General features: G+C 41.5%; 3 protein-coding genes across 11 annotated transcripts in view; 2 read left to right on the forward strand and 1 right to left on the reverse strand.

The window, feature by feature from the left end:
• RAB8A (RAB8A, member RAS oncogene family) overlaps positions 1-2,732 on the forward strand; it is a 20,625-nt gene extending 17,893 nt beyond the window's left edge. For 3 of the 5 annotated variants that reach the window (XM_019484747.2, XM_019484743.2, XM_019484745.2), the window contains one exon: positions 2,227-2,732. In XM_019484747.2, the coding sequence (XP_019340292.1) occupies positions 2,227-2,273 (47 nt within the window). In that variant the 3' untranslated portion in view covers positions 2,274-2,732. Of the gene's footprint in view, positions 1-912; positions 2,152-2,226 lie in introns of those variants that run through there. The other 2 variants (XM_019484744.2, XM_019484746.2) reach the window with 1 other exon arrangement.
• The window catches only part of CIB3 (calcium and integrin binding family member 3), a 21,720-nt gene extending 9,747 nt beyond the window's left edge, over positions 1-11,973 (reverse strand). For 3 of the 5 annotated variants that reach the window (XM_059719790.1, XM_059719791.1, XM_059719789.1), the window contains exons 1-5: positions 10,300-11,973; positions 9,909-9,943; positions 6,966-7,077; positions 6,375-6,522; positions 4,602-4,797 (exon numbers count right to left, since the gene is read on the reverse strand). In XM_059719790.1, the coding sequence (XP_059575773.1) occupies positions 4,602-4,797; positions 6,375-6,522; positions 6,966-7,077; positions 9,909-9,943; positions 10,300-10,350 (542 nt within the window). In that variant the 5' untranslated portion in view covers positions 10,351-11,973. Of the gene's footprint in view, positions 1-290; positions 4,004-4,601; positions 4,798-6,374; positions 6,523-6,965; positions 7,078-9,908; positions 9,944-10,299 lie in introns of those variants that run through there. The other 2 variants (XM_059719788.1, XM_006259506.4) reach the window with 2 other exon arrangements.
• An 87-nt stretch (positions 11,974-12,060) lies between these two features.
• FAM32A (family with sequence similarity 32 member A) lies at positions 12,061-14,768 on the forward strand. Its single transcript, XM_006259502.4, has 4 exons — positions 12,061-12,168; positions 12,259-12,397; positions 12,660-12,713; positions 14,490-14,768. The coding sequence occupies exons 1-4, from the start codon at positions 12,092-12,094 to the stop codon at positions 14,556-14,558; spliced, it is 339 nt and encodes a 112-aa protein (XP_006259564.2). The 5' UTR covers positions 12,061-12,091; the 3' UTR covers positions 14,559-14,768.
• The last annotated feature ends 366 nt before the right edge of the window (positions 14,769-15,134 follow it).

The following is a 15,134-nucleotide window of genomic DNA, read 5'->3' on the forward strand; positions in this document are numbered from 1 at the left end:
AGAGAACACTGCTTGTTCTGTACAGTGACATTGCTGGGTGATGTGTTTTTTATTTGAAAGGGGTTGCAGCTGATGAGATGTGTTAGTGTAGCCCTAGATTCTGGAATGTGCTGCTCCTGTAGCATCTTGTTACCACATTCTGTTTACCTTCACCTAGAAGGTCTCCTGCTTTTTAAGATTTCTGACAAGACAAGATTTAAAATATTTAATCACGTCTGGCAGACCTGATTTACTATTGATTTGGTTTTTTTAATGAATAATTAGGAATAAAGACCAACCTTGGTGTAAGATTAACTAGAACAAAGTAATTTGTAATATTTATTTTTGAGTGACTGCACTTAAAAATATGAATAACATAAAATTTAAATGATATATGTGAAATGTTCTCCTCTTCAGTGGCCTTTGAATCGAGCTCAAGGACAAATCTGTACAATTTTATGAACAATTCAGCTTAATTATGCCAATCTGGATTTCGTAAAAAAATCCAAACTTGTTTACATAACACTTGTATAAAAAAAAGTGACAAACAATACATTGCAAACCACTTTAAAAAACTTAAGTGCATAAATTGCAAGCATATTCTTTTAACTATGAGGCATCCAGGTTGTAACCATATTGGTCTAGAGGAAAAGGCAATCAGGACTCGTAGTAGAGAGATCTTTTATTAGACCAACAAGATTTTTGCTTTATATATAAAAGCAATTAAAGAAATTTTATTTATTTGCAAAAATCTTGTTGGTCTAATAAGAGATATCATCTCTACTATGAGTCCTGATTGCCTTCGAAAAATGATGCACTTTAAAAAACCAAATATTTATTCTAAGATGATTTGTCTTAAGGTATTTTTTAAGAGTTAAACATATTTTCTTGTATACACTGTGCACCTTTTTTCTAAAAACTGTCTGCTTGAAGTTGGTGTGTGCATTTTGTGTGAAGAAATGCAGTAAGAAGTGTCTGCTGCATACCGAAGGAAAGGAAAAGTGAAGTCGGCAGAGATCCACAGGGAGCAGAAAAATGAACAGGCTCAGCTCCCTTGCTGCTGCTACTCAGTTACTATGAGGAAAAAATTTTTTTCTTCATTCTGCCTTTCAAAAGTATGGTGCATATCTTGATCCGGGGTGTGTTGTAAGCGAGAAAAATATGGCATATGAAAACTTATGTGTGTTGGATGTAACTTTTATAAATGTCTTCAGTTTTCTTCTTGTTTGAGAGTCAGAAATGTTTAAGTAAGGTTGGAGGGTTGTTATAGCCATGATGGTCCAAGTGAATATGTGAAAAGAGAGGTGTTTTTGGTGGTGTGTTGTTTGTTTGTTTGGTTGGGTTTAATTTTTTTTTTTTTTTTTTTTAAATATATACCCCTTTTACTGGGCGAACTGGGTAGTTGGGAGATGCAAGGACTCCATTTACAGTGAGACCAATCACTATCATGAGCGACTGGTGCTGCCTGAGTCAGGAGGGGTGTGTACCCCCCCTGAGACCAGTCCTGCTGACCGGGTGAGGTCCCCCATGGGCAATCCTCCTGGAAGCGGCCACAGCAATCATAGTGATTGGCTGGCGCTTGCAGGGGGGGCACCAGCGCTCCCGCCTGCCCCCCCTAACCATCACCTAAGAGGCGAGCGTGGCCAGTCAGGGGGCACTCTCAGGGGGTGCATGTGCACCCCCTACACATCGCCACTGATCACTATGCTTGGGATCAGGAAGGAATTTTACCCCATGGTTAGATTGGTATGGACTGTGGAGGTTTTTATCTAGTTTGAGTATTAGCCCTTAAAACTGTCTGAATTAAATAATTTTTATATGTGATTATAAGCTTAATTTGCAAAATAAATATCATCTTCATGATGGACTGTAGGATTAGCACATTCTTTAGTGTGCCACCCTAGTCAACAGAACAGCATGTCGGATCAGGACTATGGGAAATTCTTAGCCTACACTGTAGCATTTTTTGGTATTTTAGCAATAAATAGCAGTTGGCACCTAGTACTGAAATATGCAGTTTAGCATATGTCACAAAGAAAGAACTAAACTCCTTAAAAATTGTTATGTATATCATTCATTTACATGCTCTTTCTGATTCAAGGTCCAAGTACGACATGTAAAACATTTTATTACTTGTAAATAAATGTAAATGCACGGGTTTTATGCCCCTCAGTTCAATTTGTTCTTTCTTTAGAATGATAAAATATAGAAATCTGTTACTTGACAAAAATGTCTTCATCTTTTCAGGTACGCAGAAAATGACCAACAAAGTAACCTTGATAGTAAACATATAGAAAAGACTCTAAAGATACTCGAAAGCTATTGAATTTCAGGGAAAAAATGGGAGCTATGGATTTGATTGTCGGTTTTATGACGAAGAGAATGAACCAAACGTTCTGGTGATCATCTACCATGTAATAGAGAGAGACTTCAGATAAGGTCCCTTTTTTACAGTGCCTACTAATAATATGCCTGAGGATACCTGGCTAGTTATTCCTTACATACTGCAGAGAGTCTCACTGCAATGGAATAGAAAGTGTTTCTAAGGAAGCTGGTAGTAATTCTGGATCCATGCATTACAACGTACAATTCAATGTTCCAGACTTGAAAGAAAATTCAGCAAAACTTGCAGGTAATACAGATAGTGATTCAGCATCCTCTGTTCCTTTTTCAAGGAAAAAGCTTTTATTCAATAAATCTAGATCTGAGGTTGTGTGTAACTGAGATAAATCACATTAAAACTGTGAATGAAATGCCACAGTGCCATTCTGCTTTTTGCCCCAGTGTGGTACGAGTTTCTTAGTTCACTCAGCTTTTAGTCCTCTAACATCAGACTCAGAGGCTTTAAAGCTGCTTTCAGGTTGTGTGTTAAATTTTCATTAATTTTAATGGAATTTTGGCAGCTTTGAAAGTCATTCTACAATAGGTGGGGTGTTGAGTGCTTTGGGTTTTTGTTTAAGCCAATGAACTTGCAATTCAAGCTCAATAAACACCAGTTTATATGTTTTCAGTGCCTATAGCAAGATCTGTCTTACAAGGTAAAATTGCATAAAGGACAGAAGGAAATGTTCTAGGTTTTTTTTTTTTATGTAACTTCTACTTAGTGCCTAGCCCTTTAAAAATAAATAAAAAATACCCCCAAACAGTTTTTTCTGTTGGGAGCCCAGGACTAGAAGAGACCTCCCAAGACAGATGCAGACCTGTTTTCAGATACCTAGCTGAACAGTACTTAACTTTTTCAGACTCAAGGTCCACCTCAGAAAATGCCAGCTCTTCACTTTCACTCATTTTTGGATTACAGAAAAATAAATGAGCAATTCTTCTGTTTCAAGGAACTCAGGTCACAGAGTGTTTTTACCGCAGTGAATTCCTACTTGAAATCTTTGGTTTTATCTTGTGAATCATGCTTGCACACCTAACAATGCTAACATTGCATGGCACACGGCAGCACCCTTGAAAGGATCTCGAGGTACCTTAAGGTGCCACAGCATCTGCATTGAGAATCACTGATCTGGCTCAATCTAAAAAAACACTTCACGGCAATAATAAACACCTGTTATTCAAATTGGAAGGGTTCCTTAGGACCCAGCTGTAGTAGTGACCAAGAATCTCCTTCCAATTTCAAGTCAAAGTTTATTAATGGTCAGTTTATACATATTTGTTCTAGTGCCAGCAGTCTTTTACCTTAAACAAATCTTTTTATTTGCTAAGTTAAACAAATATGGATGTATTCCCCATTTCTTTGTTGATCAGATTTGCTGAAGCTGAAAATCAAAACAAAATTTGTACTGAACATGTTAACTGGCAAGAAAAACTTTGTACTAAGTTACTTAGGGAAATCTTAATGAATCTTATCCCTGAAGATTTAAACAGGAAACATAACTTGTTCTTCTCCCCAGCTCTTACTCCAGTTTCTGAAACTCGTGTTTGGTCCTGAAAACAGAACGGAATGATGTACATGGCGGAATTCTGATGAAGTTCCCGCTCTGTGTTTCACCAGATTCAGATTCGAATGTGAAATGTACTATTAAAAAAACAAAAACAAAAAATGCTACGTATGTCTCATTCACCACGTAGCACAAACCCAGTAATTTTTACCTTGTCACATTTGATTTTTCTTGCCTGCTTTGGGATTAAGAATCCTAAATCACTTAAATCTAAAGAGCAGCCTTTTGTTAAAAATACGTTTGTAAAGTAAATAGTCTTTTCAGTATAATGTTGCCAACTCTTAAGTTTTATATAGAATCCAGCAATATTTGAGGTATTCAGGCCTAACTGCTTGAGCTATCAGAAGGAGAAATGTGGGTTTTTTTTTCCTCTTCAGACAATTTCCTGGCACTCATGATCTTAGAGAAAAATTATGAAAAATGTGACTTGAAGTTCAAAAGCAACAGCAAAAAAACAGACACCCCTAAACTTTAAAATCGGGGGGGGGGGGGGGGGGGGGGGGTTTGGTTGGTGGTTTGTTTTTTAGTGAATGCTTTTAGTGCAATACTATGACTGATGGACTGGAAACATTGAAATCTTCAAGCGTGGAAGAGCTAATAAGCATACCTTTTAAAACACTTGTACTAGAGAATGAGGAGTGAATTCTCAATGTATAACAAAAGGGCCACTGTTACCTGAGAAAGTCTGGAGCTCTTAGTATCATGTGCTGAAAATCTTCTAGGGAAAGTTTGCCATCATTGTCCAGATCAGCTTCCTCAATCACTTTTTCACATACAAGGCTAACCTCTTCTGGAGTAAGTTCATGTCGAGTCAGTTTGTTAACAGTTTTTTCCAAGTCTGACTTGCATATATAATCATCATTGTTAAAATCTGTCAAAGGAAAGAGAAATGATGCATTCAAAATGCTGAAAACTGACTTCTCCAAGTCTGACTCCCAAGATCGCAGTGGGAAGGAATGTGTCTGACCTGATTTACAAACCCCAATATAACTGTATAAAGGAATTCCTAATTTAGAATTGAAGAATTGCCCAACGTTCACTGGATTGCAATTATTAAATTATTTCCAAAACACCCATCTACAAGTTTTGTGCACCCTGGTGTTGTTTGGTCATACACAATGTTAGAGTTCCCAAATAATCTCATCCCTAATGAAATCTGTCCATAATCAAATTATCAGCAAGCTAGTACCATGAACTAAAAGAACAGGGTAGGCTGTCTTGCTTTTTTTTCCATGTTGAACAATGTCCCCTTTGGCTTCAGAAGTGGAACTCTCTCTTATTAGGGCATTATATAATTGATTTTGCTGAGACCGGAAGAAAAAAATAATTGAAAACATATAGTAAATAATTGTAATTTTTAAAAACATCCTTTGTGAAAACGTGCTACAAGCCTCGGTTATTCAAAGAACCCTGTAGAAGATGGGACATTAATTCCCTTAATGAATAGTCAGACAGATACATTTTAGGGAGAACTTGCTATGTGTAAACAGCCTGGTTGACAAGTTTTGTGTGTCCAGACCTAGTCTGCAGTAGGTGGAACCACAGATGCCACTGAACAGGTGACACCAGATTAAATCCCCTTTACTTTAGAATTATTTGGTCATGTGCTTTAATCAATACTTTTCAAAGCATCTCCCATGGTCTGTACAGTTTGTTTTTAAATGTTATTTCCTTCAATTAACAAAATATGGAAGAGTTGCTTTGGATGCAGTACCACAAATTTTCCAGCAGATGTCAGAAACTGATGATCAGAGATCACCTTCAGTCTCAATAGGCGCATCAACACAAGACACTAAAAGTGCAGTAGATTAATTCTACTGCGCATTACTGCATCACGGTGAAAGCTAGAGCTGCCAGAGTTTAAGCAAAATATCTTTCAGTTATGAACACAATGAAAACCTTACAAGTGGCACAGAAGTTTCTAGGATAGCTAGGAAGCATTTAAATGCAATGAGAAGGGAGCCCTATTAAATATGTACCTATACAGTTCATAGCCAGGTGTGTATCTAATGTAGTGGTTCTCAACCTAAGTAGATATGAGTGATTAGACTCAAGGCACCCCCTCATTAGACAATAAAGACACCTCTGAAAATGCTACCTTTTAATTTTCACTTGTTTTCTTACTATGCAAAAAAAAAAAAAAAGATTAGTTTTTTTCTGTTGCAAAAAAATCAGGAAGACTACAACATGTTAGAATGCTTTTAATGCTATGGCTTTTTATTTTAAATGTCTGGGTTTATCTTGTGAATCAGGTTTGCACAGCTAACAGTTCTAACAATGCAAGGGACCATGGGGCACCCTACTAAGGTTCTCAAGACACCCCAGGGTGCCTTGACAGCCTAGTAGAAAATCACTGATCTAATTTAAGTGTGTTCCTGCAGTCAGTCTCTGGTCATGTGCAACTCTGTATTTCCTCCAAGCTTTACCATCCATGCTAGTTTCACTCACCATAAATTTTAAAGGCATAATAAGCTTTGAGATCTCTGGGAGCCATTTCACTCAACACTGAAAACATGTCTAAAAAATCATCTAAAGTCATATTGCCTTCTCCATCCTCTGAGAAAACCTCTGCTATCCGCTGGCGAAATGGATTATCCTGTTGAAAAGGGAAGACAAAATAAAGTGAAAGGCGGTCTTTACTAATATTTGTTTCACGTTAGTGCCTTGGCTTTATAGGGCACAACTTAGGCAGGAGTTCTATCCATATGAGCCTCTTAGCGGTGGACAAGACAACCCCTCCTTCCCCTTGCCCCCCTGTTTCTAGTTTTTTTTGTTTTGGTTTTTTTTGTCTAATGTTGCATCAAAAAACAGGTCCAGCTGCAAACTTCTCTGTACCTTTTTTGGACTTCAGTAAGCTTTCAAAGGAAACCACTGGCAGCTTCTAAAGGGACTTTGGATTTAGACAGCTATTCTCTAGATAGCCAGAATTCAATTATCTTTCAGGTCTTTTGACAATTAGTAAGGGATGAATTATTCAGAAGGGATAGATGAAAGTGAAATGTGGCACCATGTCTACCTTCTGCATTCCTTACACTGTACCTTCAGCTCTGGCATGCTGCTGATGAGTTCATAGGGAAGCATCACATCTGGTTTATCTGAGTAGTCAAGTGGGACTAGCTGTGGGGCCAGATCTCTGTACCTGTAAAACAGCCTGAAAATGGAATGTAAGGTTCATTTTGGTATTGGTTTGTTCTTGCAGCCCTGAAAAATACGTCCATCTTCTCTGTTTTATGATTCATCATTCAGATCTTGCATCAGAGTAGTGAACGTAAATATAACTCAGGAGAATCTGGGCTTCATGGAGGAAGAAGCAATTAGTATAAAAATACATGTACAAACTAGCCAGCAAAATTGTTGTTGTTTTTTGTGCAGCTGCATTTTCTTGTAGCCTGGGTGATCAAGTATTTTTTATTCAAAGTGATAAATAGACTTGTTATTAGTTCCTTGAAGTATTTTTCACCAGTAACTGCTTTCCATATTCCTTTGTTTCCCCCACCTGTCTTTATATACATACCTGAAGGCTGGCTTAGTTGGCAAGAACATGTCCCGTTAATACGTCAGAAAGCTGAGAATCCTTGTCTCATGCCTCCCTACAAAATCTGTGTAAAGGTATGTGTGATTCAAATATTGTTCATCAGCTCCAGCTGGCTGTAAATTTGGAATGAAGCAATTAGTGACCCTTTTCCACTGCCAAGCAACTGCACGTATAGAGGAAAGCGATGCCAAGACAGAAAAGATCCTATAAATTCAATGCTCTGCAAAAAATTCACTCAGTGAGGCTGCATGCCATTTCCTACAGAAGTCATTATGAGATAAATAGTACCCAATACCTCCGATTTAGGTGCCCAAATGTAGACATGCACAGCTTTAATAATTCTGGTCATAACAACGACGCACCAAGCAATCTTCAAAAGAAATTCATAAAAATTTTAATGTGTATTGTTTTGAGAAATATAGATTGTCATTTCAAAAGCAAATCTACAAATAGCAGAGGGAGAACCACTGAGCCATTTAGCTCAGAGGGATGGGAGACTACTCTACTAATCAGTTAGTCTTCCCTTGGCTACCTGTTACCTTCCTTTTCTCTAGTTTAAGGTTTAGAATAAGGGGAGGAGGGTAAGGGAGCAAATGTTTTGCTCTTCAAGTCTGCAGCCTTATCCTGCATTTTTGGCCCAGCAAAATTTCCACTAAACTGACTGTAAGGAGATCCCATGAGAACCAGAACATCTATAATGTGTCTTCAAACACATTTTAATTTTCTGCAGTACTGTTTACTTCCTGTAGATTAAGGATCCTTTTTTTTTTAGAGTTATCATTAGTGAATGTGGCTGAAAATCCTGTTCCATTGTTTCTAAGGGGCTCATTATCAATAATAAATGCCTTATTCATGACACAATTATCAGCGCATGAAAATTCAGCCAAGCTTAAGTTTCAGTTATAATAGACACTTGCTCCAATTACTTTCTGCTGCGCTACATTTGCAAGCAGGTTAGCAGAGTGCACATCAATGGAAGAGCACATAATTCTGCTAAAGGGCACATCCTCATGCAATTTTCTCCTCTACCCTGTTCTTCAAACGAGTCGATCCACTGATACTGGGCATGTCTACATGTTGTACAGTAACATGCAGCAGTAACCTCTGGCACATATTGCGCCAAAGTTTATTGCTCCTGGGTGCCACGTTTACATGTGCACCTGGGTCTGAGCTGGGTCAGAGCAGCCCTGGCTGGCAGAGGGTCCGGGATGGGGGGGAGGACCCGCCTGCCAGCCCAGAGCTGCTCCAACCTGGCTCAATGTGTTGCAGAGGAGCTGGCTGGCACACGAGGGGGCTCCAGTGTGAGGCTAGACAGCAGGCAGCCCCCACACTGAAGCACCCTCATGTCTCAGCCAGCCCCAACAGCATCTGTGTGTGTGTTGCTGCAGAGTAAAAAACTCTGCCGTAGGATAGTACTTATATTTACAAGTACTAACCTGTGGCAGAGTTCACTGATTTACCTCCAGCCTAATAGCCATGCACCTGTGGACGCTGACAAGTTTACTGCGGAGCTAATTAGACAACTCCACAGTAGATGTCTCGTATGTCAGCAGCTTCTCGCACAAAAACCAAGAGAGCCTCATGTTGTGTCAGTAAAAGCTTTTTAGGTTACTTTAATCCTAGCAAGCTGGCTGTGACTTTTTGTGAATATACTGGTTAATTCCCAATTCTCTTTCACATAACTTGGGCCTTGTGAATATGTCTCAAAAAATATTACTGTAAATATAAAAATAAGAAACAATAAGAAATTATACACTAGCAGCATATTACCAAGACAAAATTGAAAGAAATCCCTTTAAAGTCTACTCTGTTCTAATACTGAAGACATTCTTTACAAGTATTACTTGTCCTTTTCCAAGTCTCTCTGGCTCATTTTGTTTCTCTGTGAAAACAATCTCACATTGGTAAGTGGATAATCTAGTATTTTTGGACCTCTAATGTTAATAATATCAATAATTCAAAAAAATGAAATTATATCATACCATTAAAATAGAATTTAGACTACAATATAAATATATGAGGAAAAGAAACTCTAAATACAAGGTAGTTTTGGTTCTTTATTACACTACTGAAAAGTATGGCATATTTCATCAAATAAACAAAATGGACCACAGAATATCAATAATCTGTGTAGTAGTTGTTATAAAACAAGGTGGAAGGGCATGAAACCCTTTGAATGTGTATGTGGCAAAATCATTTTAGATAATTTGTTATATGAAAACTTAAGATGGAGGAACTGGCCCTTTAACACTATAGTGAGTTACACATTTTTGTCTCAGTTAATGCTACTTAACACAATTTTGTATCTATAAAAGTTGATGGGGCTTTTTGTCATGGTCATTCTTTTAAATCCCAATTTAAAAAAAAAATCTTGTAAAGATTCCTAAACTTATCAGATAAGAACCCTGTGTTCCGTTATTGCTTTCAAAGACAAAAAACAGGCTCACCTCAGAATTTCTTTCCTTGTAAAAAATGTGCAGTCCTGCAAAATATGGTGAGGTATAAATTACAGTGGTATTCATTTCTTTTTTAAACATACACTGGCCCAAAGTTTTCCCTAGTGTAAACAATGCTGCCTTTCTAGTTAACTTCGCCAAAGACTAACGTACTTCGTCTTAATTTATAATACAGGGCTTTATTTTTCTCTTTGCAAGAAAATGGAAGAGAGGAATTAAACAGCTATCAATAATATTTATTCTAAACACTTTTGCTAGAGTTTTTAATCCTGTTTAGCATCACAGAACTAAGACCCAATGACTGTTTTAGAGCAACCTCCCTTAACACGTATTATAGCTATTTCATCTTTTTTTTTTTTCCTCCTTAGCTTGGTGGTTTTACCTGATAAGCATCTAGCTGCTCTGGAGTAAAAATGGTTTGCTTGTTGCCCATGTCTGCCTCCGAGTCCCGATTCTTGTCCCATGGTTCTATCCCCTTAAATTACCTTTATAGGAGTCCTGAATATTCAAATTTGAAAAACTGCAACAATGAGGTTCAGACAGGGGGGATCAAGTAACCACCTTCTCTGCTCCGTGGATTTCAGAATCATAATAGGAGCATTTCATCGCATCTTTAGTCTGACTATAAGGCTCTCTTCCAGCATCATTCACCTGCCTTCCGTATGCTCTGGCAGAGTCATATTACACCATACAGCTAAACTCAAAACAGCTTCTTTGCCTTGTCTCTGAAATTGATAGGGGACTATGTGGATTTGTTGTTTGTGATTCTGCTGAAAAAAATGCAGACTGCTAAAAGCACTAGGAATATCTTCCTTCCTTTAATAGTCAGCGTCAGCAGGAACCCTAACAAAGGATTACAGTATCATTGAATCATAGAAATTTAGGGTTGGAAGGCACGTCAGGAGGCCGTCTAGTCTGACCCCCTGCTCAAAGCAGGACCATCCCTAAAGTCCAAAGTCTTTTTCTTTTTAAAAGCCACTGTAAACAAAACCAACCCCCCCCCCTCAAAATCAACCCCATATGTGCTAGTAATTAGAGTTTTGATTGTCTCCATTAAAGAGCATTTGAAATTAATTGTTGCAGAGTCATAATTGCTAATTTATAATTAAGTTAAACCAACAAAATAAATGCAACTATCTCATTTCCCCATGAAAACCAAGGATCATGTCTTCAATATATTTATGACATGTTTGCTAAAATGGAAAAGTGTAAATTATACACCCGTTATTTAACAATTTATAATATTTATCTGGTGGGCATAATTTTGAGAAGAATTTGCCCCACTGTTGGTTTTAACAGTGTTAACTAGGCGTTATCTTGATACTCTGATCCCTCTCGGCCTTTCAGGTATAAAACTGAAAACATACTGGGAGGGAGGGAGGGATATAGGAAACTTTCCTTTGTTAGAAGAGGGAAATGCCCTCTGGCTCTGGGTGCAGAGTTGGACACAGACCCGTCGGTTACAGCAGAGGGTTCGATGGGGATGTCAGGAAAAACGTCTTCAGTGTCAAAACAGAGGCAGCGGACCAGACATCTGGGGAACCTGGAGCCTGTCCGCGAGGCTGATGGGCAATGGTCGGAGAGGACCTGTGCGTGCCACGCCTGCGCTCTGCTGTGGGGACTGCCCAGGCTTCAGGGCTTTTCTGGGCCCCATATGGGGCCAGGAGGGAATTTTTCCCTCAGAGGCGGAGAGCCGCTGCAGCCAAGGCTGCGACTCACGGAAAGTCTTGGCCCTCCGCGGGTCAGAAAGGACTTCCCCCCAGGTCTCTGCCGTGTCCCTGGCCCTCTCTCAGGGATCCCTGCAGCTGACTCTGCCTTGCAGCCAGCCGCAGGGCGGTGGCTGCTGTGGGCTGTCGGCCTGCCCGGGGCGGGCACTGGAGGGCCCAGACGGGGTCTGTGGGGGCTGGCCGTGCCCCACAGCTCCTCCTCTCTCCGGGACTGCACCCAGGACGGTCCCCGCGGGGAGCTCTGCGCGCCCGGGGCTGTTGCAGGTCCCGGGAGCCGCGGGCTTCCCGCCGGCCGGCGCCGCGCGCGCGCTCCCTCACTCCGGCTGGGCTGGTTGCCATGGCGCCCCGCCCCGCCGCGCAGCGCAGCCTATCCCGACGCGCCTGGCGGGCGCGGCCCGGAAGTGCTCTCCACCCGTAACCCGGAAGTGCCGCGAACTCGGGGGAGCCATGGCGGAGTACGAGGGCGTCCAGCGCGGCTCGCTGCGGCTCAAGGCGAGCGGCGAGGCCCCGGCGGCGGCCCGGCGGTAAGCACCTCCTCCGGCGAGGGAGGGCGGCGGGGGCGCCCGGCTTCCCGCGCTACTTTTCATGCCGCCGCTCTGGCTCTGTCCCCGCAGGAAGAAGAGGAAGGACAAGGAGAAGAGCAAGATCCGGGACCAAACCGTGAGCAGCAAGAAGCAGGAGGAGGAAAAGAAGCGCGGCCTGGACAAGCGCACGCCCGCGCAGCTCGCCTATGAGAAGATGCAAGAGAAGAGGGTACGGGCCGGGCCGGGCGGCTCCTGCTGCCGGCACCGAGCGGCGGGGCCCGGGTCGGGTGGGTGGGTGGACGGGCGAGTCCGCAGAGCCCCGGCCCGCCCGCACGAGTCCGCGCTCTGCGGGAGTCGGAGCTGCGCACTCGCAGCGGCCCTGACCCAGGTTACTTCCCCGAAAAGATAAAGTGCAGGTTAAAAGGGAGGTGTTTTGTTGCGGTGAAAGGAGCTAGCATGACAGCGACCTGTGTCTGTTTTCACTTTCTCAGCAAATGGAAAGAATCCTGAAGAAGGCTTCCAAGACCCACAAACAAAGAGTTGAGGTGAGGATACGATTAGCCTTGTTCACAGTGTGTGTTCCCTTTGCTGTCTAGTCCAAATTATCCACCTGTCAGGATATGCAATTCAAATAGTTATTGTTCTAATATGTTTGTCTGGAAAAATCTCTTGCCATAAGTAATATGAAAGCTGTAACTTGCATGTTCTGGGCTCTGCTTGCTTTTTTAACAGGAATCAGTGGTGGGTGATTAGCAGGCATCCTGGTTTTCTGTTTAAAAATCAGTTTCTCTGATAAGAGGCAATGTTCTCCAGTTGTAACCTGCAGTCAGCATTTTTCCGTGATTAAAATGAAGTGCTACTATCTATATGGTATCAGTTCAACATCATGTTTTATTGATATATTTACTTTTTAAAGCAATTTGGAGGCCTACCAGTGCCTCAGTCATAAAATAAATTCTAAATACCTATATACTTTAGCATTTGATTTTGTTTTTTTATCATGGAACATCTGAATTCCCCCTGCCCCCTTTGCTCACAAGATGTAGGCCCAGCTGTGGCTGTCCCCTCCACTGCTTTGTAGCACTGAGATGACAGTCCCCGGGCCTTGCTGGTGCACCTCACTCCTGATCTGTTGCCCCCAGCCCCCCAGTGCATAAGGAGGGAGTGGGTATAGGCAGTGTGGTGGGGTGTGGGCATGTGCTGCCCAATTTCTGTGCCCACAGCAGGGCATAGAGTGCAGGGCTGCAGCCTGACCATACCAGCTCTGGGCAGGAGCCACCTATGCAGCCCGGCAGGTGGGACCCAGCATGGGAGAGAGCACCTCACTGCCAAGATGAGGCCCCCTGCCTCCCCAGCAGCAGCAGGGGGCACAAGTCTCTGCCTCTGCTGCTGTTGTGCCTCACCTTGGCAGCCATGGGACTGCATCGCTCCCTCTCGCTCTGGGACCCGCCTGCTGGGCTGTGGAGGGAGGCACCTTCTGCCCAGAGTTGGTCTGGCCCAGCTGAAGCCCTGTCCCTCCGCCTCTGCATCACCTGTACATTTCCCCCACGACTGTTGCCTGTGTCCCCATAGACGTACCTGGCGGGAGATGCTCTCTACCACACTGACTAGCTGATGCATGCATTTCTATGCGCACACATGCATGTGACACCCTGTGTCTTGCTTCCCACAGCCCCTTGCAGGCTGGAACTGTGCCAGCCTGTGAAGGAAACCCATGGCTTCCCAGGTTTTTCCAAAAGCTCTTGGAACCAAAAGTTCTTGCCATCAGATATTGGAATATGTACCAGACTAACTGAGGCATGAATGTAATGAAATGTGATGGATTAGGATAATCTTTACAGAAAGAAAAGTTGATAATAGAGGAACACATCAAACTGGTGGGCTAAGAAAGGTAAATTTGATTGGTATCGTGTATTGTCTTTAAATACAAGAACACAGAATTATTCAGTTAAATTTAAAAGGCTACCAATTGAAAGCTGCTAAAAGGTAACTAACCCATATGGTTAACAGCCACAGGATACAATTAAAGCCTAGAATTCAGTGGGTTTCAAAAAATGGATTAATCATTTTATAATGAGAGGATGTTAGAGATATAAATCCACATGATTCAGATCAAAAGCCAACTGGGCTATCCATTGCATAACTGTCTATTGTACAGCTTTTTGGCACCTTTCTTGGTGGCACCTGGTACAAGATGCTGACTAACGGGATACTGACCTAAATTTTCAACTCATTTAATCTGGAATTACTAAATTTAAAGTAGGCAGAAAGCATGTTCAATATTCCAGAAAGTTGACACACACTTTTTTTTTCTCTCCTAGGATTTTAACAGACACTTGGATACTCTGACTGAACACTATGACATCCCCAAAGTCAGCTGGACTAAATGAATAGCTTTTCTTACTCGGTTCTGGATTATGAGAAGCATTTATATTGGGAGGATTTGCCTAGCGTAAATTTCTGTGATCTCTGCATTGGATACCTAATTCATTTTTTAAAAAACTTTTGCATGCTGGCAGTACTCTTTAAGTGCTTGTTTAGAAATATGTACAGCACACCCCCACCTTTACTGAACAATGAATAAAGGCCCTAATCCTCCATTTATCTGCAGAAGTCCCCTTTTTTAGAGTTTGTAGGAAAACTTCTGGAGAAATTTCATATGTAGGGTGTAACGATCACTGGTTGACAGTGCCTTCTTTTGAAACAAATGTTTTTGACAGTCTTTTTTTAGATGCAGACAAGTTACCTTATTGAATTGTTCCTCCCTGGGTACTATAAACCTGTAATCTGTTTATAACTTTTCTAGAAACTCTAGAAGGTCAAATAAAAACTGCATTTAAAATAATTTTTAAAAAATGTACCTGGTGTAGGGGATGAGGAGGGGATCTTGACAGCACTTTTCCTCTGAGCTAGGCTGTACCTGCTAGCCTGTGTTTGCCGTCTTTAGCGGAACCATAAATGCAGCT

This window comes from Alligator mississippiensis, chromosome 16, assembly GCF_030867095.1.
Source record: "Alligator mississippiensis isolate rAllMis1 chromosome 16, rAllMis1, whole genome shotgun sequence".
Taxonomy (NCBI): Eukaryota; Metazoa; Chordata; order Crocodylia; family Alligatoridae; genus Alligator; species Alligator mississippiensis.